This window comes from Ursus americanus, chromosome 24 (genome assembly GCF_024610735.1).
Source record: "Ursus americanus isolate L20-20 chromosome 24, mUrsAme1.1.p, whole genome shotgun sequence".
Lineage (NCBI taxonomy): Eukaryota > Metazoa > Chordata > Mammalia > Carnivora > Ursidae > Ursus > Ursus americanus.
The window spans coordinates 7,497,501-7,524,827 of record NC_142150.1 but is presented as its reverse complement, the minus strand read 5'-3'; the positions used below and the strand labels follow the sequence as shown (position 1 = coordinate 7,524,827).

Here is a 27,327-nt window from a genome sequence, read left to right as displayed (position 1 = left end):
AATGTGTCTGGGCAAAAAAGTCGAGGACTCTCTCTGTGGCTAATTGTATAGCAGGTTATTTTAGTTTTTGTTCTGTGGAAAGTGTAAGGCATTCCAACAAAGGGTTTAATGTAGGGTTTTTTTTTGTACCCATGCTGTTGATTGCTAAATGTAATAGTCTGATCATTTAAATATGTCTTTAAAAAATAATAAGTAAACATCCTGTGAATATTGGGGACCCATTTTATGGTTATGGTCAGTGTAGTGGCATGATTGTTGTTTGCATTTGTAAGTGTGGCAAAAATTGTGTAGACTCAATAGTAGTTCTTGGCATATTTTAAATATGAGATTGGAGAAAGAAAAAGGAAAGCCAGGAAGGAGATAATCGCGGTATTTCAGAGACAAGATGGTGGTGGTTTGGACTGGCATAGTGGCAGAGGAGTTGGAGAGAAGTGGATTAATTCAAGTATATATTAGAGGCAGAAGAGACCAAATTTGGTCATTTATAGGATGAAGGAGATGAAAAAGAAGCCTATGCAGGGAGGAAGGAGACTTGAGGCAGGCCGCGAGATCATTTACCTTTTTTATTGAGGCGAAATTCACAGAACATAAAATTAACCATTTTATTTTTATTTTTATTTTTTTTTTAGTTTCCACATTTTATTTTTTATTTTTTTAATAATTTTTATTTTGTTACGTTAGTCACCATACAGTATATCCTTAGTTTTTGATGTAATGTTCCATGATTCATTATTTGCGTATAATACCTAGTGCACCATGCAATATGTGCCCTCCTTACTACCCATCACTGGCCTATCCCAATCCCCCAGCCCCCTCCCCTCTGAAGCCCTCAGTTTGTTTCCCAGAGTCCACAGTATCTCATGGTTCATTCCCCCTTCTGTTTACCCCCCCTTCATTCTTCCCTTCCTTCTCCTACTGATCTTCCTATTTCTTATATTCCATAACTGAGTGAAACCATATGATAATTGTCTTTCTCTGCTTGACTTATTTCACTTAGCATAATCTCCTCCAGTCCCGTCCATGTTGCTGCAAATGTTGGGTAATCATTCTTTCTGATGGCTGAGTAATATTCCATTGTATATATGGACCACATCTTCTTAATTCAGTCATCTGTTGAAGGGCATCTCGGCTCCTTCCACAATTTGGCTATTGTGGACAATGCTGCTGTGAACATTGGGGTGCATACGGCCCTTCTCTTCCCTATGTCCATATCTTTAGGGTAAATACCCAGTAGTGCAATTGCTGGATCATAGAGTAGCTCAATTTTTAACTTTTTAAGGGACCTCCACACTGTTTTCCAAAGTGGCTGTACCAACTTGCATCCCACCAACAGTGTAAGAGGGTAAAATTAACCATTTTAAACTGAACGGTGCATTTAGTACATTGACAATGTTGTGTAACCGCTGCCTTTATCTAGTTCCAAAACATTTCCGTCATCCCAGAATAAAACCCTGTACCCATTAAACAGTTGCTTCTTATCTCCCCCTCTCTGCCCTTGACAGCCGCCATACTGTGTTGGTTTATGGATTTACCTATTCTGGATATATCCTATGAATTGAATCATATGATATGTGTGACCTTTTGTGTCTGGCTTCTTTCAGGTAGCATAACGTTTTCCAGGTTCATTCAGGTTGTAGCATGTATTAGTTTTTTGCTGTTTTCTACGGCTGAACAGTATTTCATTTTATGTATATACCACAGTTTGTTTATCCATTGACAGACATTTGGATGGACTTTTGTGTCTACCTTTCAACTATTGTGATTAGTGTTGCTGTGAACATTTGTGTATAAGGATTTGTTTAGAATCTTTTCAGTTCTTTTGAGTGTATACCGAGGTGTGGAATTACCAGGTCATATGTTAATTCTTTGTTTAACTTTTTGAAGAACAACCAAACTGTTTTCCACAATGGCCAAATCATTTTATACTTCTGCCAGCAGTGTGCAACAGTTCAAATCTCTCCACATCTTCACCAACACTTGTTACTTTCCCAGGTCCTCTTTTGGTTATGCCAAGATGCCAATGTGCTATGGAAGTAGAGATATAAAATGAGCTATTGTATATAAAGATCTGGAGTTCAGAAGGAAGGTTTGGTCTTGGAATATATATTTTGGAATTGTTAGCATACTAAGGACACTTAAAAACAGGAGAGAGGATGACATTGGCAAGGAAAAGGGTGTAGACTGAGAGAAGAGGGCCTTGATCCTTGCTCAGAAGAACCCTGGGTTTCTGGAGGGAAGAAGAGGAGGAGCTGGCAAAGATCAAGGAGGGCCAATCCAAAGATACCACCAAGGCAGCTTAGCAAATGAGGAACAGGAAGTTGGGATGTGTCCCCTTCTCAAATATGTCCTGTTGAAGATCCAGGGAGTGCAATGAGGTGTTCTTCATTACCATCCATGGAATCAGTACTTTTAATATCTCAAAAGGCACATCTCAGGATCAGAAAACTCCTTGCCAAAGATTTTCAGAGATCTAGGGGTGCCTGAGTGGTTTAGTCGGTTAAGCATCTGCCTTCTGCTCAGATCATGATCTCAGGGTCCTGGGATCGAGCCCCAGGTTGGGCTTCCTGCTCAGCAGGGAGTCTGCTTCTCCCTCTCCCTCTGCTTCTCCCCCCTGCTCATGTGTGCATGCTCTCTCTCAAATAAATAAATAAATGAATAATCTTAAAAAAAAAGATTTTCACAGATCTAGAAGATAGTACAAACATAAGGAGGAAGACCACTTCCCATCTGGGTACCACTCAAAGCTTCTATTTTTGGTACAGAGGTGTCCATGTCTTCATCTTTGTAACCTATGAATATGTTATTTTTCATGGCAAAAGGGACTTTGCAGATGTGATTAAATTAAGGGTTTCAAGATGGGAAGATTATCCTGGATTATCTGGGTAGGCACAAAGTAATCACAAAGGTCCTTACAAGTGATAGAAGAAGGCAGGCAAGTCAGAGACAGAGTCAAAGATGCTACATTGTTTGCTCTGAAGATAGATGAAGGACTGAGACAAGGGAACTTTTTGTGAGGTGATGGAAATGTTCTGTATTTTGATTGTTTAGTGGTTACACCACTGTATGTGTTTGTCAAAACACACAGAACTGTACATCTCCAAAGGGTGAATTTTACTGTATGTAAATTATACATCAATAAACTTGACTTTTAAAAAATTGAAGAAAAATATCCTACAATATAATGTGTTACATCTGTAGCCCTTTGGGACAGGATCTAATGGACTGAGCACTCAGCCAATAAATAACCTAGTCCAAATTTTTGGCTCTTGTGCCATGTTCAAATATTTTTTTCTTTTAATATAGTATGCTCATCTGCTTTCAGCTTTAATATTTATTTAATTGGAAGTGTATTGAGCACTTCCCTTCTAAGAAGTTAAACAGTTGGTCTTCCTCAAGGAACGAGGGAAGGCACCAAAAGAATGGTGAAGTAGGGCTGGGCTATCAAATAACCCAGAAGCACAGAGACATGTGGGAGGTGGGAGGAATTCCTACTTTGGTGCCGACCCGGAGAAGCAGACAAGCCTATAGAAGGTCATTATGTCAATAGATGTCATCTTCGTTTGGAGGGAATTTCCAACTCTGCGTTGTTTAATATTAGACTTATGTAGTTAAGGATGGCCTGGCATTAACTTAATTAAAACACGGGTCGGATATATCTAGAGGCTAAGGTGCAGGCTGGGGGGGGGGGGGACCGTCAGCACAAAGCCGCAGTCAGCTCCGGGCGGACGCTCCCCCGCCCGGCAGGCGAACTCTCTTCTCATTGGTCACTGCCAGGCTGCCTCGGGCGCCCATTGGTCCGCTACGACTCCCGCTTCCTATAAGAGGTAGGCAGCGCCGGTCCGCAGGCCATCCCACTTTATCCTCTGCAGCTTCGCAGGTGAGTGGGTTGGCTCCTTGCCCCGGAGATCGGAGATCGGGGAACACCGTCGAGGATTTGGGGGCGTTGGGCCAGCGCAGGGAGGAGGCAGGGTCACTCTGCAAGTAAGTAACTACCGGTGGAGATCTGGATCTGGGGAGTCGGAGTTGTACCCCTGTGGCGACTCTTCTTTCCTCCTACCCTCTTTGGGGAGAAAAGACACTTTTTGAGAGCCCGCTGTGTGCCAAGAACAGGCTCTTTACACATCATCTGATTTCACCTTCACGACAAACACTGTGAGGTGGGTATTTCTTACATTTTTACATTTCTTGGAAAGTTAAGAGTTGAACTCAAGTCTGTATGACTCCTCTGTGTTAGCAAAAAACAAATGCATTCTTCTTCCTTTCCTTCCTCTTGACCAAATGGCAACATCTCTTTCTTCCTTCTCCCATGAAGGGAACCATCCCTTAGACATCTCCAAAGCAAAGGGCACTTCAGATGCAAAGCCTCTCAGCATCACACCCACCTTCATCACAGTACAGTCACAACTGACAAACAGTGCTAGTCGTTCAGATCCAGTGGGTAAACTTAACCTTGCCTCTGACCGTTTGGTTTTCAGTGGTTTAAAATTAATTCCCCCATTGATGTTCTACTCTAGTTGGCTTGGGGGGAAAAACTGGAGTTCTAGTTCTAATCCACCCAGTGGAAGTTTGTGTTCATCAATTAATTCTCAGAGAAGGATAAAATTCCATTTATTTGCTTTAAAAGTAGATGTGAACACAGCTTAAAGTAGCTAGAAGTGTTTCTGTAAAGCCATATCTATGGTTATGAATTTTAGCACTGGGGCTCACTTGTATATATGTTGTTATCATATTAGGTTATCTTCAGGTAGGGATTTGTCTTCTATTTTCATTTTCCTTGCCAGTGCTTTTATTTCCTAGGAAACTGTTTTTCATGGGCACTGTTTTCTCTTTTATTTCATCTCCACTTTCATTATCATTACCTTCCCTGAGTCAGAAAAGAAAAACAAGATTCTCTGGAAGATTCGCTCCCTCCACACCAGTCCTTCCCACAGCTTTTAGTTCTGTCTTCAAACAGCATCTGTGCTTTCAAAATATTTTAATTTGATAGTGCTTTGTGCTTCTTAGATCAGATACATTTAAATTATACTTGCTACTGATTAAACTGAGGGAACAAAATAATTAGTCAATGTTAACACCCTGACCTCTACCCTTTCAAGGGGCTGTTGATCTTCTGACCTCCTTCTTGTTACATCTTCCTTATTTCCCATGGTATATCCTGAACACGAGTGCATCTTCAGTCAGGCCAGGAAATGCAGCAGGAGAAGGATTCCCTGCTTTTTACAGAAAAGGGGAAAATACCATTAGAGCATGTGTTTTTAAAAAATAAAATATATACTTCTCTTGATGAGACATGGTTTTAAACAGGTGTCACCCACTGGACACTGTATAGCTTTTTATCTTATCAGGCTGTACTGAGGTTTTGCCCCTAAGGAAGTAGAGGGGTTAGATATGCTGAAGGGAGAAAGGAAACAAAGTGACAAGAGAAAAGGTTCTGAAAAGGGTTTGAGGGGTAGTTGAATAAAGGGAAAAAGAACTGATGCCTCATAAGCTCAACCAGGCAAAGTTATGGCTCTTAGATCAAAGCCCCATGTTCTATAAACTTATTCTGGGGGGTTGGACAGTGGGTGGAGGGTGGGCATAGGGGAGTGGATGAGAATTGTTTTCTTCTAGTTTCTTAGCAAAAGTTCCTTTCGAGAAACTTTATTCTTATATTGACTTAAACAAGAGGGATAGGAATGTTTCCAAATCTTAATATAAAATACCTTGTGCATAATAAATATTCAGTTAATACATCCTCCCCCTTCTCTCCCCCAACCCACTAAGGAGAAGTTGGTGGCAAAACTAGATCCATTCCAGAACCAGGAAAAGAAGAGAGGATTATGAAATCCAAAAGGATGGAGTGAGACCAGCCATGACTGTTCCTACCTTCTTACAATGGCTCCTAGGGGGAGCTTAAGGGCCAATTTTGAAATGTGAAAGGAAATCTTTATATAGTTTCATTCAAGAGTTGCATTCTAAACTCAGAGATCACTGAAGGATGAACTGTCAGGAGATCTGAAATTCTGTCAGTTTTCCCACTGACTGGCAAAAATCATCTTTCTTTACTGTTCTCTGATCCTTGCTCCCAGTTGTTAAAATTTGCTTTCATTTTTTTATAATGATATTTTTTTATTATGTTAGTCTGAACATGGTGGTGGGCTAGAACGTAGCTTATATTTGCAGAATCCTTTTCCTTCAGCATGTCATGGTGACAATATCAAGGAAAATGGGGACTTAATAAATATAGGTTGACTGGGATCTTCATCTATTTCCAAATGAATTGCTAAATTATTCACTTGAGATTTGGAACTTAATATATTTTAGGGGTTTCTTAATAAATAATGAAACTGGAAATCACCTTAAGACAAAAGAACACTTACATTTCATGTCATAAAACAACATTTACCATCTTGTAAAATGCTTAATTCCCTGGGTAAGAAAAATTCTTAGCCAGAGGAGTCCATTTTATTACATTTAGAATGTCAATTTTATTACATTTAACATTTTTTTGAAGATGGGGAAATTTGGGATGCACTTCCCATTATTAGAGCTAGTACTTACTGAGTATTTTGTGTAGGTCAGCAACTGTTCTAATGGTTTTATACATCATATATATATATATATATATATATATATATATATATATATATATCCTCCTTATAACCGTGAAATTGGTGTCAATTATCTTCCCTCCAATTTTGCAAATAAGAAAACTTATGCCTAGAAATTAGAACTTGTCTAGATGAATTTGTTACTAGCAATTTGCCGTATGATTTTATATCTCTGATTATTTGCATCTACATACTGTAGGACAAAATCACCCATACTCTGTGTGAAAAAAAAAAAAAGCCTGTGGCCTTTGAGTGATAGTTAGGTAAGAAATGTCTCCAAAGGTTTTCACATCTCTAAATGTATTTTGAGAATGCGTCGCTGAATTTTTAGCTCCAGAGTTACCAGTTCAGAATTTCTTGAAGTTTACGAAAGGGGCAGTTTCTTTGAAGCTGAAAGTGTATTTTAGGATCTCTTGTTTCTCGTCCGTAAATCCTTTCTGATCAGACTCAAGGATGGTCCAGAAGCCATCTCCGTTTATCTTTAGGATATTTATCACGGGTGGGAAAATGGGGGTTGGGGACGGTGGTAAGCTTCTCAGATATCAGAGCTGGGATCTCAGGGTCTCATTCTCTTCTGCTTATTTATACTTACTGGGAAGTCTGTTTCTCCTTCTCCCCCTCCCTCAAACATAAGTGTGTGAATCCATTGGGGGCAAATTGTCTTCTTTTAATCTTTACTGCCCTAACACTGACCATGATACTTTATATACATGAATGTGCTTGGGTTGAAATTTTATTTATTTTACATTAGTAAACAGTTGAGTCACAGAAAAATCCAGATTATTACTAAGTTTAACCAGTCTTTTGGTTTTGAAGCGTTTGGCATAGAGATTGTTTTAGTTATAGAGAATAAACTGACACAATTAAAATATTTAAGCAGTTTTTGTTTTAAACTCAATGAATCAAAAAAAGTAAACTTTGAGTTATATATCCCAGTCTTTTCTTGGTGCCCTAAATAGCTTAGTTTCTTCTGTGGGGAAAACATCAGAATACCACGTCACATTATGTGTTTTAAAATGTGTAAGAGAGGGGAGCCTGGGTGGCTCAGTCAGTTAAGCGTCTGCTTTTGGCACGGGTCATGATCCCAGGGTCTTGGGATTGAGTCCCATATGGGACTCCTTGCTCAGAGGGGAGCCTGCTTCTCGCTCTCCCTCTGCCTGCTGCTCCCCCTGCTTATGCTCCCTCTCTCTATCTCTCTCTGTCAAATAAATAAAATACTTAAAATATAAAATAAAATAAAATAAAATAAAATAAAATAAAATAAAATAAAAGGTGTAAGAGAGGGATGCCTGGGTGGCTCGGTTGGTTAAGGGTCAGACTCTTGATTTTAGCTCAGGTTGTGATCTCAGGGTTGTGGGATCGAGCCCCACATTGGGCTCTATGCTGGGTGTGGAGCCTGCTGTCTGTCTCTCTCCCTCTCTTAAAAAGACCAAAAAAAAAAAAAATGTGTGAGAGAGTTTTGGATGTTGTGAGTTCCAGTGAATTGTTTGGTAACTTTGCTATATTAGAAAGGTTAAGTAACATGACCAAGGTCATATGCTGATAAACATCAGGCCAGCGAATAGATCTGTCTGGCTTCGCATTCCAAATACTTCCATACACTGTTTAGTAATAATGTAAATAGGTGCTTGAGAAGATGCCAGGGTAGGTATCTAGTTCATCTTCTGAGATGACAGCTTTCAACTAGATGCCGGGAATTTTGTTCTACCTTCTGTGTTTCTGAACATAGTAAAATACTCACTGAAACAGCGCTACAACTGCACCTGTGACCATTGCTATGAATGGGAGGTATATGGTGCGGCTTCCTCGAACGCGGAGGGAAAATGACTTATGGAGGCCAGGGAAGGCTTCCATGAGGCAATGAAGTTTGAGCTGTGGGGAATTGGACACAGTTTATCTGGCTGCAAGCCCAGACAGCGTACTATACCTGTTCTGTGGGGTACTGCTTCAGGCTTGGATCAATGAGTGCAAGCAGGTGAAAGACAGTGGAATCGGTTATATCAGTTTAAGTTGTGAAAGGTTAACTCCACTAGAACTCCAACATGAAACCGGGCAATTAGGAAGAATTAATAACCAAAAGAAAACTAGGAAGAATAAATCCTCAATATACTGTTTCCATGTATTAATCCAGATCTTATTTCTAAAGTGTGTATTTCTCAGTTGAAAGTTATTATGCCCCACTTTTATCCCCCACAATATCCTTACCTCCCCCAACACACACACACACACACACACACACACACACACACACACACACACAGTTGGATGTATAATCATAAAACTCTTGTAGGCTAATATTGAAAAGGCTAACTGGCCTTTCAGGGCCTACAGCCTGGGGGATTCCCAGTCAGAGAAGAATGAAGATACTTGTATGGAACCAGAATTCTCTTGGCTAGCCATTATCCCTGTGGTCCCCATGTGTCCAGAGCTGCCCAGGCTCTTGAATTTACAAAGAAATAGAAGTCGTTGTCCCTGTTCTGAAGGGGCTTGCTGCCTTGTTGAAAAAAAAAAAGATGTGCATGAATAAAACATTCAAAACCCAGTGTAATAAAGTGCTGAAATTGTGGGGGGAGAGGAGGTAGGCTTTCATAAAGGAAGGGTGCCCTGTTCAGGCGACAGTAGGAAGACTGCAAGTAGCCAGTGGGCAGGAATCAAACCCTGAAGGGATTGAACTAGAAAAAAAGAAAAGGGAAACTAGTAACATGAACTGTATGCCTACTATATTCCAGGAACTATGTTAGGCAGTGTTTTTTCTTATGTTGGTCTCATTACAGTCTTGCGAAGCGTATCTACAAATCCATGTTTCACAGGTGAGGAAACTAGAATTTGGGTACTGTTATCAAGTATTGTGTTGGGTTTCAAATATTCTCAAATATAGTCTATATTGCACAACTTCTTTTTTAGACCTATTTTCATACTTTGCTTTTAGAGAACTACACCAAATTCAGCATGATTGAAGACAATAAGGAAAATAAAGACCATTCCTTGGAAAGAGGAAGAGCAACGCTCATTTTTTCCTTGAAGAATGAAGTTGGTGGACTTATAAAAGCACTAAAAATCTTCCAGGTAAGCACTCTCCATATTTTTGCATAATACTCTCCTCAAATGAGTCTCTAAAATTGTATTTAAAATATAAATTATTGTAAATTCTTCAGAGCTGGATGGGAGAAATTTCTTAAGCACTTAAGTTTCTGAAATATTGCTCCATTCTAACAAATGGGCAAGGGATACAAACCATTTACAGAAGAGAAGATGCAAATAGCTAGTAAAGAAACGGAGGAGGAAGATTCACTTCACAGATTTCGGAGAAGGAGGTTTTAATTTTGTTTTAATTAAATAGAATATCAAAATTTTAATATTTAATGACATTGGTAATATATTTAATGATATTTTTTAATATAGCAAAATAGCAAAGATTCTACAATTATACTGTTCCCTACGGTCAAAGTTTCAATGCATTTGGGACTTAAATACGCCTTTGGTGTGAGGGTGAATTGGCATAATGTGTAGGGAAACAATACGTATCAGGAGCCTTAAAATGGTCACACATTTTGACCCAGTAATTCCCCTTCCATAGATCCATGTTTTAATTTTATTTATTTTTGAGAGTGAGTGCGTGTGCATAAGCTGGGGGGGGGATTACAGTGAGGGGAGAGGGAGAGAGAGAATCTTAAGCAGGCTTCATGCTCATTGCTCAGCGTGGAGCCCTATGCAGGGCTTGAGCTCATGACCCTGAGATCATGACCTGAGACAAATTTAAGAGCCGGAGTCTTAACTAACTGAGCCACCCAGACGCCCCCATAAATCCATCCTAAGGAAACAGGGGTCTGTCAGGCAGAACACGAACATTTACTGAGTACTTACTTTTTGCCAAGTGCCCTGTAGGATCTAAGGATGCGGACTTGAACAGCACAGACGCAGTGCCTGCCCTCGCAGTGTGTGCGATCCAGGGGAAAGACAGACAGTAAGCAAATAACGGTAGTAAATAAATAATTACTCGTGTGAAGTGACCTGAAAGAAATACCAGACAGTACTATGATAACATTGAACTGGGGGACCTAACCTAGTTTATGGGCTTGGGGACACCGAGACTTACTTATAAGAACTAAAAATTATGAACAAACTACTTTTCCAAGGGTAGGGGGACAGGTTAAGTTATGCTAATAGAACATCATTGCGGTTAAATTCTCAGGCTCGGGAGGCAGACCACCTGAGTTCAAATCCTTGCTCTGTCACTTATCGGCTGGGTGATCGTGGAAAAATTAATTAGTCTCTTTGTGTGTCAGTCCTTTCATCTATAAAATGAGAACTCTGCCTACTTCATAGGGTCATTGTGAGAATTAGCAGAATAAATATGTAAAGAGCTGATGTTAACTATTTTATTTTCTTTATTTTTATTTTTATTTTTTTTAAGATTTTATTTATTTATGTGACAGAGAGACAGCCAGCGAGAGAGGGAACACAGGCAGGGGGAGTGGGAGAGGAGGAAGCAGGCTCATAGCGGAGGAGCCCGATGTGGGGCTCGATGTGGGGCTCGATCCCGGAACACCAGGATCACGCCCTGAGCCGAAGGCAGACGCTTTAATGACTGCGCTACCCAGGCGCCCTGATGTTAACTATTTTAAAAATCAAGTGTATATCCATATGCATGCTATCTTATAGCCACGTGAAAATAATATTTCAAAGAATTAAAAATTTTAAATACAGACCAGTTGTCTAGAAGAGTTGCAATGAAAAGCATGTTTTCCTACCCAATACACCATATCCTCAGTCCCACTCCCTAGAGGCAACCTCTTTCGACTATTTGTTTTGAGTTCCTTTGGTGATGAATTTATAATATCTAAATATTGTTCTGATACCTTTCTTCGAGTTACCGACTTCCCACGATACTCATTTGCTCTCTCGTGGATGATACTTCCATCCCTTCTCCCTCTACTTTCCCCCTGAATTTGATAAGTATATGATTATTTTAGCCATTTTATTAATTACCTTTGAGTTTTTAAATAATATACCTATATTTCTTCTTCCATCAACTTTCTTCTTTATCTTGTTTTTAATCAAAGAATGCGTGTGCATGGTTTAAAAAGTCAACCCACACTATGAGGCTTATGAAGAAAATAACGGTCTTCTGCTTCATCTCTCCTAATTATGAACTGTTCTTATTTGTTTGTTTGTTTGTTTGTTTTATTATTGGGGGGAAGGGCAGAGGCAGAGGGAGAGAGAGAATCTCAAGCAGACTCCCCGTCCAGCGTGGAGCCCAATGCAGGGCTCAATCTCACCACCCTGAGATCCTGACCTGAGCCGAAATTGAGTCAGATGCTTACCCAACTGAGCTACCCAGGTGCCCCTTCATAGCTCCTCATTTTTAAGTTTAATTTATTTTGTTAATCTTACAGCACAGGGTTGAGTTAATCATACACTTTAAATCACGCGTAGACTATCATTACGGATTTACACAGCCTCCTCCTGTTTTATTTCATTGCTCCATTCAGTCTCCATTTCTCTCTTCTGATAGACAGCTGCTCTGATATGTTCGATCTGTACATGGAATTATTTTTATGTGCACTCTAGAATATGTTAGTTTTTACGTGTGTGTGTTAGTAATCTATGTAATTGTGATTGTATAAGATACTTTTTCTTTCACTCAGCACTGTTTTTAAGACCTACCCATGTGGCTGTGTATCCATCTAATTTTATCTCCCCTCAGCCTGCAGGAGGCAAATATTTTCAACTCTTTTGACTACATGTTCTAGAATTTACTTCCATGTTTTTTTGTTTTTTTTTTTTAAGATTTTATTTTTAAGTAATCTCTACACCCAAGGTGGGCCTCGAACTTACAGCCCAGAGATCAAGAGTCCCATGCGTTACCAACTGAGCCAGCCAGGAGGCCCTACTTCCATGTTTATAAACAGTATGCTTATTCTGCTATTTCTTGATTTTTTTCACTTGTAGATATCCACCTACTGAATTTCCTACAATTGAAGTAAAGACACCTTTTTTGACACAGCCCCCTTTCCAGTGGCCCCCTTGACTTCCCTTCCCTCCATTTTCCCAATGTAGTTATGTCCCAGTTTTTGGCTATGCCAGTCTTTAGTGTTTTCATTCTTAAAATTATATAAATCTTGCTCAAAGAAGAGCCATATTATCCATTATTCTGACTTCCTTTTTGGTAAACAGGATTACAATTAATGTTTAAAAGCATGGGCTATGGAGCAGGACAGCTTGAGTTTGAATTCCAGCTCTGATACGTATTAGCTGTGTGTCTTTGGACAAAGTGCTTAACTTCTCTGTGGTTCTTTTTCTGTAATTGAAACATATGATAGAGAATGTCTCACTTATTACTTCTACTTTATGTAAATTTCCCTGAGACTTCCTGACTAAAATTTACTTCCAGATGGACTTATAAATTATTTAGTTACATTTCCTCACCAAATTCCATCAAGATTTTGATTTTGATAGTGTTCAATTTATAGAGTCATTTAGGAAGAATTGACATTTTGCACCTTTGTCTCCCAAAACGTAATTTAGCTTTATATTTATTCAAGTCATCATTCAGAAAATATTTATTAATGCACTCTTATTATAAAAATTAATAAGAAATAGATTAAACTCTCCTTTACTTCTTTTAAGAACATTTTTAGGGGCACCTGGGTGGCGCAGTCGTTAAGCGTCTGCCTTCGGCTCAGGGCGTGATCCCGGCGTTCTGGGATCGAGCCCCACATCAGGCTCCTCCGCTAGGAGCCTGCTTCTTCCTCTCCCACTCCCCTGCTTGTGTTCCCTCTCTCGCTGGCTGTCTCTCTCTGTCAAGTAAATAAATAAAATCTTTAAAAAATTTTTTTTAAATTTTAGTTCCAGTATAGTGAACATTCAGTATAATGTTAGTTTCAGGTGTACAATATAGTGATTCAACACTTCCATACAGCACCCAGTGCCCATCACAACAAGTGTCCTCCTTAATCCCCATCACCTATTTCACCCCATCACCCATCTCCCCACCTACCTCCCCTCTGGTGACCATCAGTTTGTTCTCTGTAGTTAAGAGTCTGTTTCTTGCTTTGTTTCTCTCTCTCTTTTTTCCTTCTGCTCATTTGTTGTAGTTCTTAAATTCCACAGAAGAGTGAGATTATGTAGTATTTGTCTTTCTCTGACTGACTTACCTCACTTAGCATCATACTCTGTAGCTCCAGCCATGTCATTGCAAATGGCAAGATTTCATTCTTTTTTATGGGTGAATAATATTCCACGGTGCATATATACCACATCTTCTTTATCCATTCATCTATGGATGGACACTTGAGCTGCTTCCATTATTTAGTTATTGTAAATAATGCTGCTATAAACACAGGGGTGCGTGGATCCCTCTGAATTAGTGTTTTTGTATTTTTTGTGTAACTACCCAGTAGTGCGATTACTGGATTGTAGGGTAGGTCTAGTTTTAAATTTCTGAGCAACCTCCATACTGTTTTCCACAGCAGCTGCACCAGTTTGCATTTCCGCCAACAGTGCACTAGCGTTCCTTTTTCTCCACATCCTCTCCAACACTTGTTATTTCTTGTGTTTTTTATTTTAGCCATCCTGACAGGTGTGAGGTGATAGCTCATTATGGTTTTGATTTGCATTTCCCTGGTGATGAGCGATGCTGAGCATCTTTTCATGTGTCTGTTGGCCATCCGTGTGTCTTCTTTGGAGAAATGTCTGTTCATGTCTTCTGCCCATTTTAAAATTTGGATTATTTGTTTTTTGGGTGTTGAGTTATATCAGTTCTTTTTTTTTTTTTAAAGATTTTATTTATTTATTTGACAGAGATAGAGACAGCCAGCGAGAGAGGGAACACAAGCAGGGGGAGTGGGAGAGGAAGAAGCAGGCTCATGGCGGAGGAGCCTGATGTGGGGCTCGATCCCATAACGCCAGGATCACGCCCTGAGCCGAAGGCAGACGCTTAACCGCTGTGCCACCCAGGCGCCCCTGAGTTATATCAGTTCTTTATGGATACTAACTCTTTATCAGATACGTCATTCGCAAGTATCTTCTCCCATTCAGTAGGTTACCTTTTAGTTTTGTTGTTTGTTTCCTTTGCTGTGCAGAAGCTTTTTATTTTGATGTAGTCTCAATAGTTTATTTTTGCTTTTATTTCCCTTGCCTCAGGAGACATAGCTAGAAAAATGTTGCTATGGCTGATGTCAGAAACTCTCCTTTACTTCTGGTCAACTCCAGTTTATGTAGTAACTGGCTTTCTTCTATTGAATCCATGATAAAGTCTATGTTCCAGGATAAATCCTGCCTATTCCAATTTCCCAACATCCCTGATACTCACTCTTTTTTCCTGTAGGTTCACGTTCCTAATAATTCTTACTTCGTCTCTACCTTTGCATATACAGTTCCTCCTGTTTGGAATCCTCCTTCTTCCCTTCTGTCTTCCTACTCTATCTGTGCTTTAAGACTCATCTCAGTTGCTGTCTGCTCCCTGGAAATGCCTACTTTCTCTAGCCCATAATGCTTTTTCCCAGAACCTCTTCTGCGCCTAAGTACTTACTACTTGTGTTTTCTCTTAGCCTCTCATGTGTTGGCCAACCAGATTATAAACTCCTTGTGTGCCTTGCTTTTCTTTGTATGCTTCACAGCCCTTACCTGGCTACATAGGTGTTCACCAAGTTAATTTAAATTGAACTGGTCAGTGTTGGAAATCAGCTGTTCCAACCTCATTTTTTTAGATGCTGGGTAATTGGTTCTTATGCTTCATTATTATGCCACTGGTGCTCGTCCTCAGCTATCCAAATTGGTAAGAGAAGATATCCTCCTCCCACAGGTTTGCACATATGGTACCCAGCTCGGGCTGGCATGGGAGGAGAGCAGAAGAAGCGATCTGGTTCAGCTGGTTACTAAGTTTGTAGCTTAAGAGATTTGAGGTATTAAATACACTGTTCAAGCTGTTCATCTAATTTTATTAAATGCATATTCACAAAGGAAACTTTCCTTTTAAAGGACTAACATTAATATCACTTTTTGAAAATGCTTTTATTCGTGAGAAATTTTTGAAAGGTTCTTTTTATCTAGGAGATTTGATATTTTGATTAGAGGCCGTTCAGTTCTGGCAATTTGAGGGCCTTCTAGTGGGTGTTATTTTATTAGTTTCTGGAGGGTGTGATGACTTTGCAAACTTTTTTGAACAGTACCTAATATTTAGGAGGCATTATTTTGCTGTTGGCACGCTAAAAACAGACTTTTTCTCTTTTGACTACAATGGTGAGTGTGGAATTGATTTTTAGTGGTAATGAAAGTAATGAGCTCAGAGACTATTACCATTTGAGGCTGTCATATGTATCTTTACTCTCCGCTTTACCCAGGAGAAGCATGTGAACCTGTTACATATCGAGTCCCGAAAATCAAAGAGAAGAAACTCAGAATTTGAGATTTTTGTTGACTGTGATATCAACAGAGAACAACTGAATGATATTTTTCATCTGTTGAAGTCCCATACTAATGTTCTCTCTGTGAATCCACCAGATAATTTTATTGTGAAGGAAGATGGTAAGTTTGAAAAATGAAAATCCCACTCAGAAGATTAAGTACATAATGTATGTCCAATCTTATATTTATCTTGAAGGCATGAAAATAAAAATAAAACACTGTCTCTTCAAATCGCTTAGTCTGGTAGTGAAGGAAGCACAAAATGTAATTGCTCAAAATACTATAGAACAATTATAAAGTAACGTTTTATCAAGTGTGAGAGAAATGAACGGGAAACCTTGGGTATAAGGAAGAATTCAGAATAGTTAGAAATTGATTAAGGTTTCTCAGTTTCCAAATCATCAAGCATTTCTTAATTTCACAAACCTTCAACTTACAGTCCTTGAGCACTTAGAAATTCCCACAGAGCTTAGCATCTGGCAGATATTAAGTGAATCTTCAAATTTGTTGAGAATATTGACAGTCGCTGACAACTATGATGTGAATACACTCATTATACACTCCTCCCTGCCCCCACCAAAACAAGTGAAAAGCAACAAAGCCTCCTAAGGTTTCAGATAGCTAAGATCTTCTGTTGTGAAAGAAATCCTTGTCCTTTACCTGGGACAAATGGTAAAATGATAGTTCAACCACATTTTGAATATAGTACTCAATTTAAAACAATCCCTTTAGAACATGCACGGTATTGGGGTATAATCAGGGCTGATACTCATCTGTTATGTATGTGTATGGCTGTGTACGTTACTAAAATACTGATATGCTTCCATTTCTGAGTGGCAGATAGCTGCTTCCCCAAGTCCCTTGCGTGTCCCCACCATGCCTGAAGCCCGTGTTCTCCAGATGCTACCCTAGGAGTCCTAGGCCCACTGCCGACCACCAAAGGGTTAACAGCTGGTGTGGCAGAAGCCTAAGGACTCTGCTTATGTCTATTTTGAGGGATTGGTGCCCCTGTGGTATTTCTGCTCAAATCTCTCTTTTTTTTTTTTAAGATTTTATTTATTTATTTAACAGAGATAGAGACAGCCAGCGAGAGAGGGAACACAAGCAGGGGGAGTGGGAGAGGAAGAAGCAGGCTCCTAGCGGAGGAGCCTGATGTGGGGCTCGATCCCATAACGCCGGGATCACGCTCCGAGCCGAAGGCAGACGCTTAACCGCTATGCCACCCAGGCGCCCCTCTGCTCAAATCTCTTGACTATCACTTTTGGGTATGTTAAAAAGAGCATTAGGTTGGAACAAGAAGGATTGAATTCTAATCCTCTCTCTTCCAACAGAGATGAGTTACCTTGGATAAATTACCTCTCTGAGCTTTGGTTATCTCATCTATCAAAAGAAGAGTTTTCTAGGAGCTAAATGGTTCAGTTGATATTTAGGGAATACCAACTTGTGTCAGTTATTTCTACTAAGAAACAGGGATACAAATATATATATATATATTCCCTCCCTTAGAGTCCTTCCCATTCTTTCCTGTATGACAGATATAAGCAGATACACTTTAAAGAATCAGAAACAGAGTGTCACAGGAGCCTGGAGGACAGAGAATTAGCTCCACCTACAGGGTCAGGGAAGGTTCATTTAATTTCGGTCTTGACGGAAGAGAAGGATATTCTCAGGAAAATAGAAGGATGGGTGGAGCAGGAAGTGGGAGTAGGGTGTAGGTTTTCCAGGCAGGAAAGAGCAGGTGCAAAACCCCAGAGTTACAGGAAGGCTTGTATGTCTGAGGGAGGGTGAGAGATCAAAGTGGCAAAGACATCTTTGATCTCTAAGATACTTTGCATCAACAAAAAGAAATGTCCAAAATTCCCATTAAATTTGCACCTTGGTCTGCAAAGTTGTACATCCTTACTCTTGCTTTTTTAAGGATAGCTAAATCTGTAGCTTAAACGTTTTTTTGGGGGGGGTGTACTTTAAGTCTATTACAAAAGTATAGTATTTCTCCAACACTTAGGAAATCAAGGCTCAAAAAATTTTTTAAACTAAAAAATTTTGAATAAAATTTACTTATTAAAAATAGAGCAATTTACTTGTGTAAATTTTGACTCAAAGTACAAGCTACAATAAAAATTTCATCCAAACGTATTTATGACTTTCTTAATTTCTTCCTTAGTGCCTATTTAAGATCCTCCCTTCAGCTGTTAGTGGTTTTGTATTTTGCAGGTATGGAAACTGTTCCTTGGTTTCCAAAGAAGATTTCTGACCTGGACCATTGTGCCAACAGAGTTCTGATGTATGGATCTGAACTGGATGCAGATCATCCTGTAAATATTTTTAATCAATCTTTTCATAAAAATAATTTAAAGCCAACTAAAAATTAAGGGAAATTCTTTTCTTTTTGGGGGGGAGAACGTGCTTATTCTAGACTAAATAGGATCTGGTTTTAATCTGCATTTTGGGAAGTGCCCACGGTCCTCCACATTGGCGGAACCCCAACTAACTGTCCGAAGAGCATCTCTCTTCACTGGCTCTGAAACACCTGTCCCGTGTCTGGCTTTCCTATTAATAAGAGCTATTCCAAGGAGTCTACTAAAATGAAGAGAGTATCTGCAGACATTTTTGTTAAAGTGGGTATGGATTATTGGAAAGGGGGTTAAAGATAAGAGGGAGAAAGACTTACTACCCACACTGTCCAGCATGACTGGCTTTTTAGGCAATAGATGAATGAGGAAGTTGTTTCTTTGGGAAGTTATATGGGACACGGTCCAGGCATACGTTGGAGAATTAGTAAGCCCAGAGCATGAAGGTTGCTTATGGAGTCCTGCGGTCCTGGGAGGGTGGAGAAAAAAGAGTGTGATTTTGAGGTGTAAGCAGCAGGACTTCGATCTGCCACTTAGTAGCTCTGTGTGTCAACTACATATTGCCTTAGATAGCCCTCAGCTAGCTGGTCCACCTATTTTTTCTATAATATCTCATCGAGCAGTTTATTAATTGCAATTGTACTTGCTCTCAAGGCATTTGCAGCCCATTTGGGAAGGTAAAGCACATATCTATAAATAAACATGAGATTACATTTTGCAAAGTGCTAGTGGCACGAACAAATTGCTTTTGAGATGTGCACAAGAAGGCAAACACTTCTAGTTGAAGAGATCAGAGAAACACAACATTTTAATGAGGCCTTAAAGGAGTTTGGCAAGAAAGAGATGGGGAGGAAGGACAGTTCATTGCAACATGAGCAAAGCTTCAGAGGTAAGAAAATCTGGAGCATGTTTATGGAGAGGTGACTAATTCTTTTCTGATCTACTACCAAGTGCTATTGATTTTTACCTCCTAAATATTGCTTAAATTTGTTCCGTATTTATTACTATTACCACACCTTTAACTCATCTCCCAGCCTCCAGCTCACCCCCTCAAAGCCATCCTCCTCATAGTCACTAGAATGATCTAAAACTTCAGTGTGATCATTATCCTTTTTCTCCCTAAAGCTCACCAACTATAGCTAGGTACCCATCTAAGAAAATTGAAAACATATGTCCATACAAAAACTTGTACACGTATGTTCATAACAGCTTTATGCATAATAACAAAAGAATGGAAACAACCACTGATAAATAGATAAGTAAAGTGTGATATGGAATATTATTGATCATTAAAAAAACGAGATACTGATACATGCATGCTACAACATGGATGAACCTTGCAAACTGGGATAGTAAAAGAGGCTGGTCACAAAAGGCCACGTGTAATATGATTCCTTTTATAGGAAACATCCAGAATTCGTAGAAACAGAAAGTGGATGAATGGTTGCCAGGGGCTGGAGATGAAGGGAAATGGGGAGAGTCTGTGAATGAGTATGGTGTTTCTTTGGGGGATAAACATTTTCTGAAATTACAGTGGAGGTGTTTGCACAACATTGTGAACGTACTAGAAATCACTACACTGTACACTTTTAAAATTTTATGGTGTGCGAATTATGTCTCAATAAAACTGTTTTTTTTTTTAAATCACCAATGGCTTCCCATTACCCAAAGACTGAAATCCAAGCTGTTTCCAACCTTTACTAGCAGACCCCAGACTAGTCCACGCCATGCTCCACCTCCTTCTCCAAGCTCCAGCTCGCATTTCCTAGGGCACAGCATCCTGTTTCTCATTGCTGCGCGGTCATCGGTGCTGTCCTTTCTGTCCTTTCCCAGCCAGCTGTCCCCACTCCTTTTCTGAGACTTAGCTTGGGAGTCATCGTTGGGAAGCCGTTCCTGACCCCCACTACTCTCTTTCACATACTCTGGGTTAGGAGTTTCTCTTTTGAGTTCCAGTGGCATTTTGGGCATATCTCTAATAAGGCATATTGTTTCATAATAACTGGTTGGTGTAAACTCATGGAAGACCCAGGTTGTGCTTTATTCGTATTTGTTTCTCTGGATTTTAGCACAAGGCCAGGTGCATAGTAGGGGCTTGTAAATCTGGGTTAAAGAGATGAGTCTCATTCTCCCCTTTCAAGTGTCTTCCCCTTCTTTCCTGTTTTGTATTATTGGCTGTTTTCTCCTGGGCTTTGCTTTTTGAAGTCTTATTTTATCTATTTTTTTTAAGATTTTATTTATTTATTTGACATAGATAGAGACAGCCAGCGAGAGAGGGAACACAAGCAGGGGGAGTGGGAGAGGAAGAAGCAGGCTCCTAGCGGAGGATCCTGATGTGGGGCTCGATCCCACAACGCCAGGACCACGCCCTGAGCCGAAGGCAGACGCTTAACTGCTGTGTCACCCAGGCGCCCCCTTATTTTATCTATTTTAAAAAAATATATTTTTCTAGGTATAAATACTAATGTTACTATTTTATCTTTTTATTAGCATTGTTTGCTTTTGCAAATATGAGTATGTTTGCATTTTACAATAAAATCTAAGGCTAGATTTAGTTGTCATGACTTCATGTATTATTAATTACTGTTTTATTATTAATTATGATTATAGGAAAATATAGCTGAAGATGTTCAAACGATTAAGAGAAAAAAATCTCACATTTGGAAAAGAGTTGTGTATTTAACTAGGATGATGCTTTTCTTTTCTTTTCTTTTCTTTTCATTTCTTTTCTTAAGATTTTATTTATTTATTTATTTGACATAGATAGAGACAGCCAGCGAGAGAGGGAACACAAGCAGGGGGAGTGGGAGAGGAAGAAGCAGGCTCATAGCGGAGGAGCCTGATGTGGGGCTCGATCCCACAACGCCGGGATCACGCCCTGAGCCGAAGGCAGATGCTTAACTGCTGTGCCACCCAGGCGCCCCAAGGATGATGCTTTTCTTATTCCTCAAACCATTTTATTTTTGTAGCCACTATAAGATTTTTGTATCTTTGCGTCTATAGTATCTTTTATCTTAGTAGCCACTATAGTATAAAGCTTTCATATAACATTGCCTCTTTTTATTAACTTATTTTATTGAAATTCAGTTAGTTAACATATAGTGTATCATTAGTTTCAGATGTTCAGAGTTCAGTAGTTCATCAGTTGCATATAACACCCAGTGCTCATTCATCACATGCCCTCTTTAATGCCCATCAACTAGTTACTCCATCCCCCCACCCATAACATTTCCTTTAAAATAAAAATGATTATACATTTCTAAACAGTGCTTGCTCAAAATAACAATTATGTAGCCCTTTAATATCATACCTTGAGTAATAATGAAATGTTCCCTAAATATCATTTATCAGTATTTTTTAGTATGGATATTTTAAAACTTTTCTTTAATTATCAGGGCTTCAAAGACAATGTCTACCGTAAAAGACGGAAGTATTTTGCAGACTTGGCTATGAACTATAAACAGTAAGTATACTATAAAAATAACTTATTCAATTTTGAAATAATTAATGAATAGAGTAAATTAAGCTCATTTAATAAATAAAAGAGAAGTGCTATTGTTTTTTGAACGCTAATTCAAAATAACTTCTCTTTGTCTCATTAGTGGAGACCCCATTCCCAAGGTTGAATTCACTGAAGAGGAGATTAAGACCTGGGGAACCGTGTTTCAAGAGCTCAACAAACTTTACCCAACCCATGCCTGCAGAGAGTACCTCAAAAACTTACCTTTGCTTTCTAAATATTGTGGATATCGGGAAGATAATATCCCACAATTGGAAGATGTCTCAAACTTTTTAAAAGGTAATATGCTTAATTTTTGTAAGGGGAATGTTGAACTCTTGTGATCATGACAGAATTTTTAATAGAGGAATAAAGTTTGAGTAAATGGGAGGTCAGAATTTTCCTTACTCTGTTCTGGAGTATTGGACCCAGTATTGGGCATCCTATTTGAAGAGGGGCAATCATAATCTGGAGCAAGCGTAGAGGAAAGTGAGCAGAATTATAAGGGGCTTGCAAAATGTATTCTATAAATAAAATATGAAGGATTCTTAGGGTGTTTAATCTGGAGATATAGGGGACATTATAGCTTTATTTAAATACTAGCTGATCATCTTATGTAATAGAGGGATACTATGTAGCCCTAAAGTAAATGACAATTGGATGGAAACTGCAAACTTTTAGCTCAAAATGGAGAAGACCTTGTTAAATGAGCCATTTGAAAATGGAACAGACTGATGAGATGGTTATTTCTGCATCCCTGGAGGTCTTCATGCAAAAGCTCTACACCCACTTGTCAGGGACGGGGTAGAGGAGATTCAGGCTCCTTGGAGAAGATTGGAGTAAATAGTCTCCGAAGCCTTTCTGCTTTCCATCCTGAGACTCTGTCATTTTCCCAAGGAAGAAGATGTGCTAGTAGAAGGATCAACAAAAAGCACCAACAGTTTTTTTTTTCCTTTTAGTTCTTCCTGCTTATTTGGTTCAGGCTTCTTTATTTTTTCTAGCTAGTATAGGAAGTAAAATGATCAGTGATCTCCAGGGTTTACAATATATAAGAAAAAGAAATATCCCCTTTGATCTCAGCAGACTAGAACCTTAGGGGCAAATAGAAGTTATGTTTTTCACTCAAAGGGAGTTTAGTTTATTTCCATCATGGTCTGAAATTCCCATCTTTGAATTTCTTACACAGACTGTCATACAAATCTACATATCTATTCAACTCCATAACTCTTACTAGTCAACCATTATGCACAAAACTAAGAAAAACTAAGCAGAAAAAGGCACTGTTGTTTTATAAGGGAAGAACACGTATAAATGGTTCCTATAAAAACTAGATTAAAACAATGTGATTAAGGATGACAGAGAAACAATACACACGACCTCACACACGGGTCTTAGCAAGATGGGCAAGCATATGCAACAGAAGTTATCAAATTAAATTTGCTTGAGATTTGGAGGAAATATTTTGTTATGGATTCAAACTGAAAGCTGTTCACTTGGGGTCTGGAGTGTGAGCTGGGTGCAGAACAGGTCACTAAAGGTGTTTCAAGGAATGCTGTCAAAGAGGGAAACGAAACCTAAATGATACTTCAAACAAAACACCGGTTGGAAGGAGCTCTCTACACTGTGAAATATGGTGGCCCCTAGACACATGTGGTTGTTTAAATAATTCACATCAATCTAAATCAAAATGTTAGTTTCTTAGCCACACTAGCCACATTTCAAGTGCTTAATAGCCCAATGTGGTTGGTGGCTCCCCTACTGGGTAGCCTAGCTATAGAACATTTCCATTATTGTGGAGAGTTCTATTGGACCATGAAGTCTACCCATCAGAGTGGGGGAATGCAAGTACAAAAGCAACGGGCGGAAGAGCAGAGGGTGAGGGTTGGAAACGAACAGCGAGCATAGAGCTTACAGAAGTCCCCTGAGTGACTGCTGCCCTTACTGGCAGGCCCCTTTTACAGAAGGCGTGCAGTCGTAGCTGCTGGGGAATAGAAGAGCACCATCCAATTTAGATAAAATATACTTTGCAAGAGGAAGTACTGGCTAAAAGTGGCATAGCTTAAAAAGTGGTTCTGATCTAAATTAATAGATCTGGTTGATTTTTTTTTCTAAAGTAAGTAAGATAGTCTAGGAGATATTCTAAACCCTTTAGGGAGACAGCGAGGTGTAATATAAGGAGACCTGGGCTCTCATTCTACCTTTATCATCTCCGGTGTGACTTTGGGCACATTGTTGAATCTCTGAGCCTCAGTTTAATAGTCGTCACAATGAGGAGAATATGTAAATGAAAAGAGATGTGATAAGTAAGGTCTAACTCATTGCCCGACCCATAGTAATTATTACTTCCCCATAGTACACACATGATACATTTAGTTTCCATGTTCTCCCTCAAAGTGCTACCGGGTACCACCGGCAGAATTAAAATGTTGCAGAAAATGGTCCATTGGGGTAAAGATTTTCTTCATTGTCTGCTTTGCTTTGCAGAGCGCACGGGTTTTTCCATCCGTCCCGTGGCTGGTTACTTATCACCAAGAGATTTCTTATCAGGTTTAGCCTTCCGGGTTTTCCACTGCACACAGTACGTGAGACACAGTTCTGACCCTCTCTATACCCCAGAGCCGTGAGTACTTCTCCTTTAGCATTCATTCATCAAATAGTTATTTGCCATGACGGTACTTCGTTCAGGAGTTTTGTGTGAAGATTAAATGAACGAACACGTGTAAAGCATTTAGAACAGCCTGACACATAATGCATGCTCCATGCTCTATGTATGTTCGCCATTATCGTTACTATTATTAATTGACAACCTGTTACCTGTTAAGTGCTGGGTGTTATTCTAAGCATAAGGAGTATAAAAAAAAACAGACAAAAGTTTCTGCCTTCATAGAATTTATATTCCCATGGGGGGATAGAGATAATAAACAAATAAGTAAATATATATATAATATATATATATATTATATATTTATTTATTTATTTATTTAATATCACCAATCAATGGTGATAAGTGCCATGGAGAAAAGTAAAGCAGAGAAAGGGGAAAGAGGTGTATGTGTGGAGTGTTTCTATTTTGAAAACAGTGATCAGACAAGGACTCACTGAGAAGGTGACATTAGAGCAGAGGCCTGATATGGTGGGGGTGTGGAGCAGACATATCTATGGGTATCTTATGTGTATATGATTGTGAGTGGCCCAGGTTTTTTTTTTTAATTTTTTAAAAGATTTTATTTATTTATTCGACAGAGATAGAGACAGCCAGCGAGAGAGGGAACACAAGCAGGGGGAGTGGGAGAGGAAGAAGCAGGCTCCTAGCGGAGGAGCCTGATGTGGGGCTCGATCCCATAACGCCGGGATCACTCCCTGAGCCGAAGGCAGATGCTTAACCTCTGTGCCACCCAGGCACCCTGTGAGTGGCCCAGGTTTTGAACCAAAGTAGCTTCTTTAGTAAATTGTTAGTGTCCTTCATGGTCCATTTGCAAAGTAACCACATAAATACAAGAACGATCAGATTTTGGCTTGGTTGAATTGTTGATCATGCATTTATATGTGACATAAACATCACAGAGTGACAAACTTGTACCTCTTTTTCAGAGATACTTGCCATGAACTCTTAGGTCATGTCCCCCTTTTGGCGGAACCTAGTTTTGCTCAATTCTCCCAAGAAATTGGCCTGGCTTCCCTTGGAGCTTCAGAGGAGGCTGTTCAAAAACTGGCAACGGTACAATTGGGAAAATAGCTGTATAGACCAATAATTCTTATTGGGGTGGGATGGGAGTGTCAGTTTAAAAGTGCATATTCAAGACAACTGTTAGAAAATTTGTCTTTGCTCATATTTAATTTAAATAAGTTCAATAGCATTAAAGGAGGATGTGAAATTTTAAGGTTCATCAAAAGGAGACATGGGCTTTAAAAAAAGGTGGAGAAACACTCGAGTTCAATAATGTGAATTATTTGTAGATCTTTTTTCAGTAAAAATGATAGGTCCTCTGAAAACAATGCTAAAAATGTTTTTGTGCATTAGGTACAAGACATTGTGCTGAAAATACAGAGATGAGTAAGGCCTGGTTCCTGCCTCAAGGAATTTATATGCAACTTAAGGAGACGGTCATGTTAGAATGGGATGAACTCTACAGAGAAGTTCAGGCAGAGTGTTCTGGGAGGGCAGAGAACAGCTTGGGGAAGGTTCCATGGAAGAGGAATGTCTGGACTAGCCCAGGGAAGATGAGTCATGTTTTCATCTGCCAAGAGAGGAAGGAAGAGCACCTCAGGATAAGGGCACACAAGGAAAGACAAGGAGGTGCTTGGTGTATCTGGGGGAAATGACAAGAAGCTGGAACAGAGTGTGTTAGCGTGGGGGAGGTAGTATGAAAAAGGCTAGATGATTAGAACAGCACTTCTCCAATAGTGGTTTGGGGTCCGCTGGTGTTTCTGAAACCCTTGCACAGGGTCCTTGAGTGAAAGATCCACTCAGAATGCAAAGTGGATTTCAATATAAGAGCTAGAGTTCAGTGATATGGTTTCAGATTTCACATTGCAGCTGAACTTTTAGTTACCACTTGTTGAGTTTTGACGTAGTGTCAAAGAAGAATATCCACAGTCATCTGAAAAGGCTATTGCAATACTGAGCCTTCTTCTAACTACTTACCTGTGTGAGGCTGAATTTTCTTCATATACTTTAGCCAAAACAACATATTGCAACAGGTTAAATATAGAAGCAGATATGAGAATCCATCTTGTTTTTCCAGCCAGACATTAAATAACATCTAGACAGACATTAAAAAAGATTGGGAACAATGTAAAACAATGTTTCTTTCCTGACCCGTTTTTTGGGTGTTGTACAATATAGTTACTTTGCATTAAATTATTATGTTACCATAAAATGGTTTATTCCATTTCAAAGTTAATTAGTAAATATGTAAATGTTTTCAGTTTTAACTTTTACTGCACTAGTAAGCTGTAACTCGCATAAACAAAAGGTCCTTTGGGTCCTGAGTAATTTTTAAGAGTATATAAGAATCCTGGGAACAACAGTTTGAAAACTGCTAGTTTAGAATGACGTCAGATTGTCGAAATACTGGGAACCGGTCTGGGGATCTTGAACTTTATTCCAGGGCACTTTGGGTCAGTGACTAAGAGTTGCAATTTGTTTTAAATTGAGTTATTCAGGATGTGAACGAAATATCAATGTCCTTTCGCAGTGCTACTTTTTCACTGTGGAGTTTGGTCTCTGTAAACAAGATGGGCAGTTGCGAGTCTTTGGGGCTGGATTACTTTCTTCTATCAGTGAACTTAAGGTAAGAGCTGTAAATCTCTCCACATAGCCATGTTCACTTAATATAATTGATACGACCGGAAAGAATTTTTGGATTTGAACAAGTGCATACTATGGAAAATACCTGGGGTGGCAGTAAATAATACTTAAAAGACAATTTGCTCTATTTCCTAGGTTTAGAGAGATACCCTAATTTTTTTTTTTACTTAT

General features: G+C 39.3%; 1 protein-coding gene across 1 annotated transcript in view; it reads left to right on the top strand.

Annotated features, from left to right (window-relative positions):
* The first annotated feature begins 9,525 nt into the window (after window positions 1–9,525).
* Window positions 9,526–27,327, top strand: part of TPH1 (tryptophan hydroxylase 1) — a 22,674-nt gene continuing 4,872 nt past the window's right edge. The window contains exons 1-8 of the mRNA XM_045796489.2: window positions 9,526–9,656; window positions 15,935–16,118; window positions 18,213–18,313; window positions 21,742–21,809; window positions 21,949–22,145; window positions 24,330–24,465; window positions 25,437–25,563; window positions 27,044–27,139. Coding sequence (XP_045652445.2) covers window positions 9,540–9,656; window positions 15,935–16,118; window positions 18,213–18,313; window positions 21,742–21,809; window positions 21,949–22,145; window positions 24,330–24,465; window positions 25,437–25,563; window positions 27,044–27,139 — 1,026 coding nt within the window. The 5' untranslated portion in view covers window positions 9,526–9,539. The remainder of the gene's footprint in view (window positions 9,657–15,934; window positions 16,119–18,212; window positions 18,314–21,741; window positions 21,810–21,948; window positions 22,146–24,329; window positions 24,466–25,436; window positions 25,564–27,043; window positions 27,140–27,327) is intronic.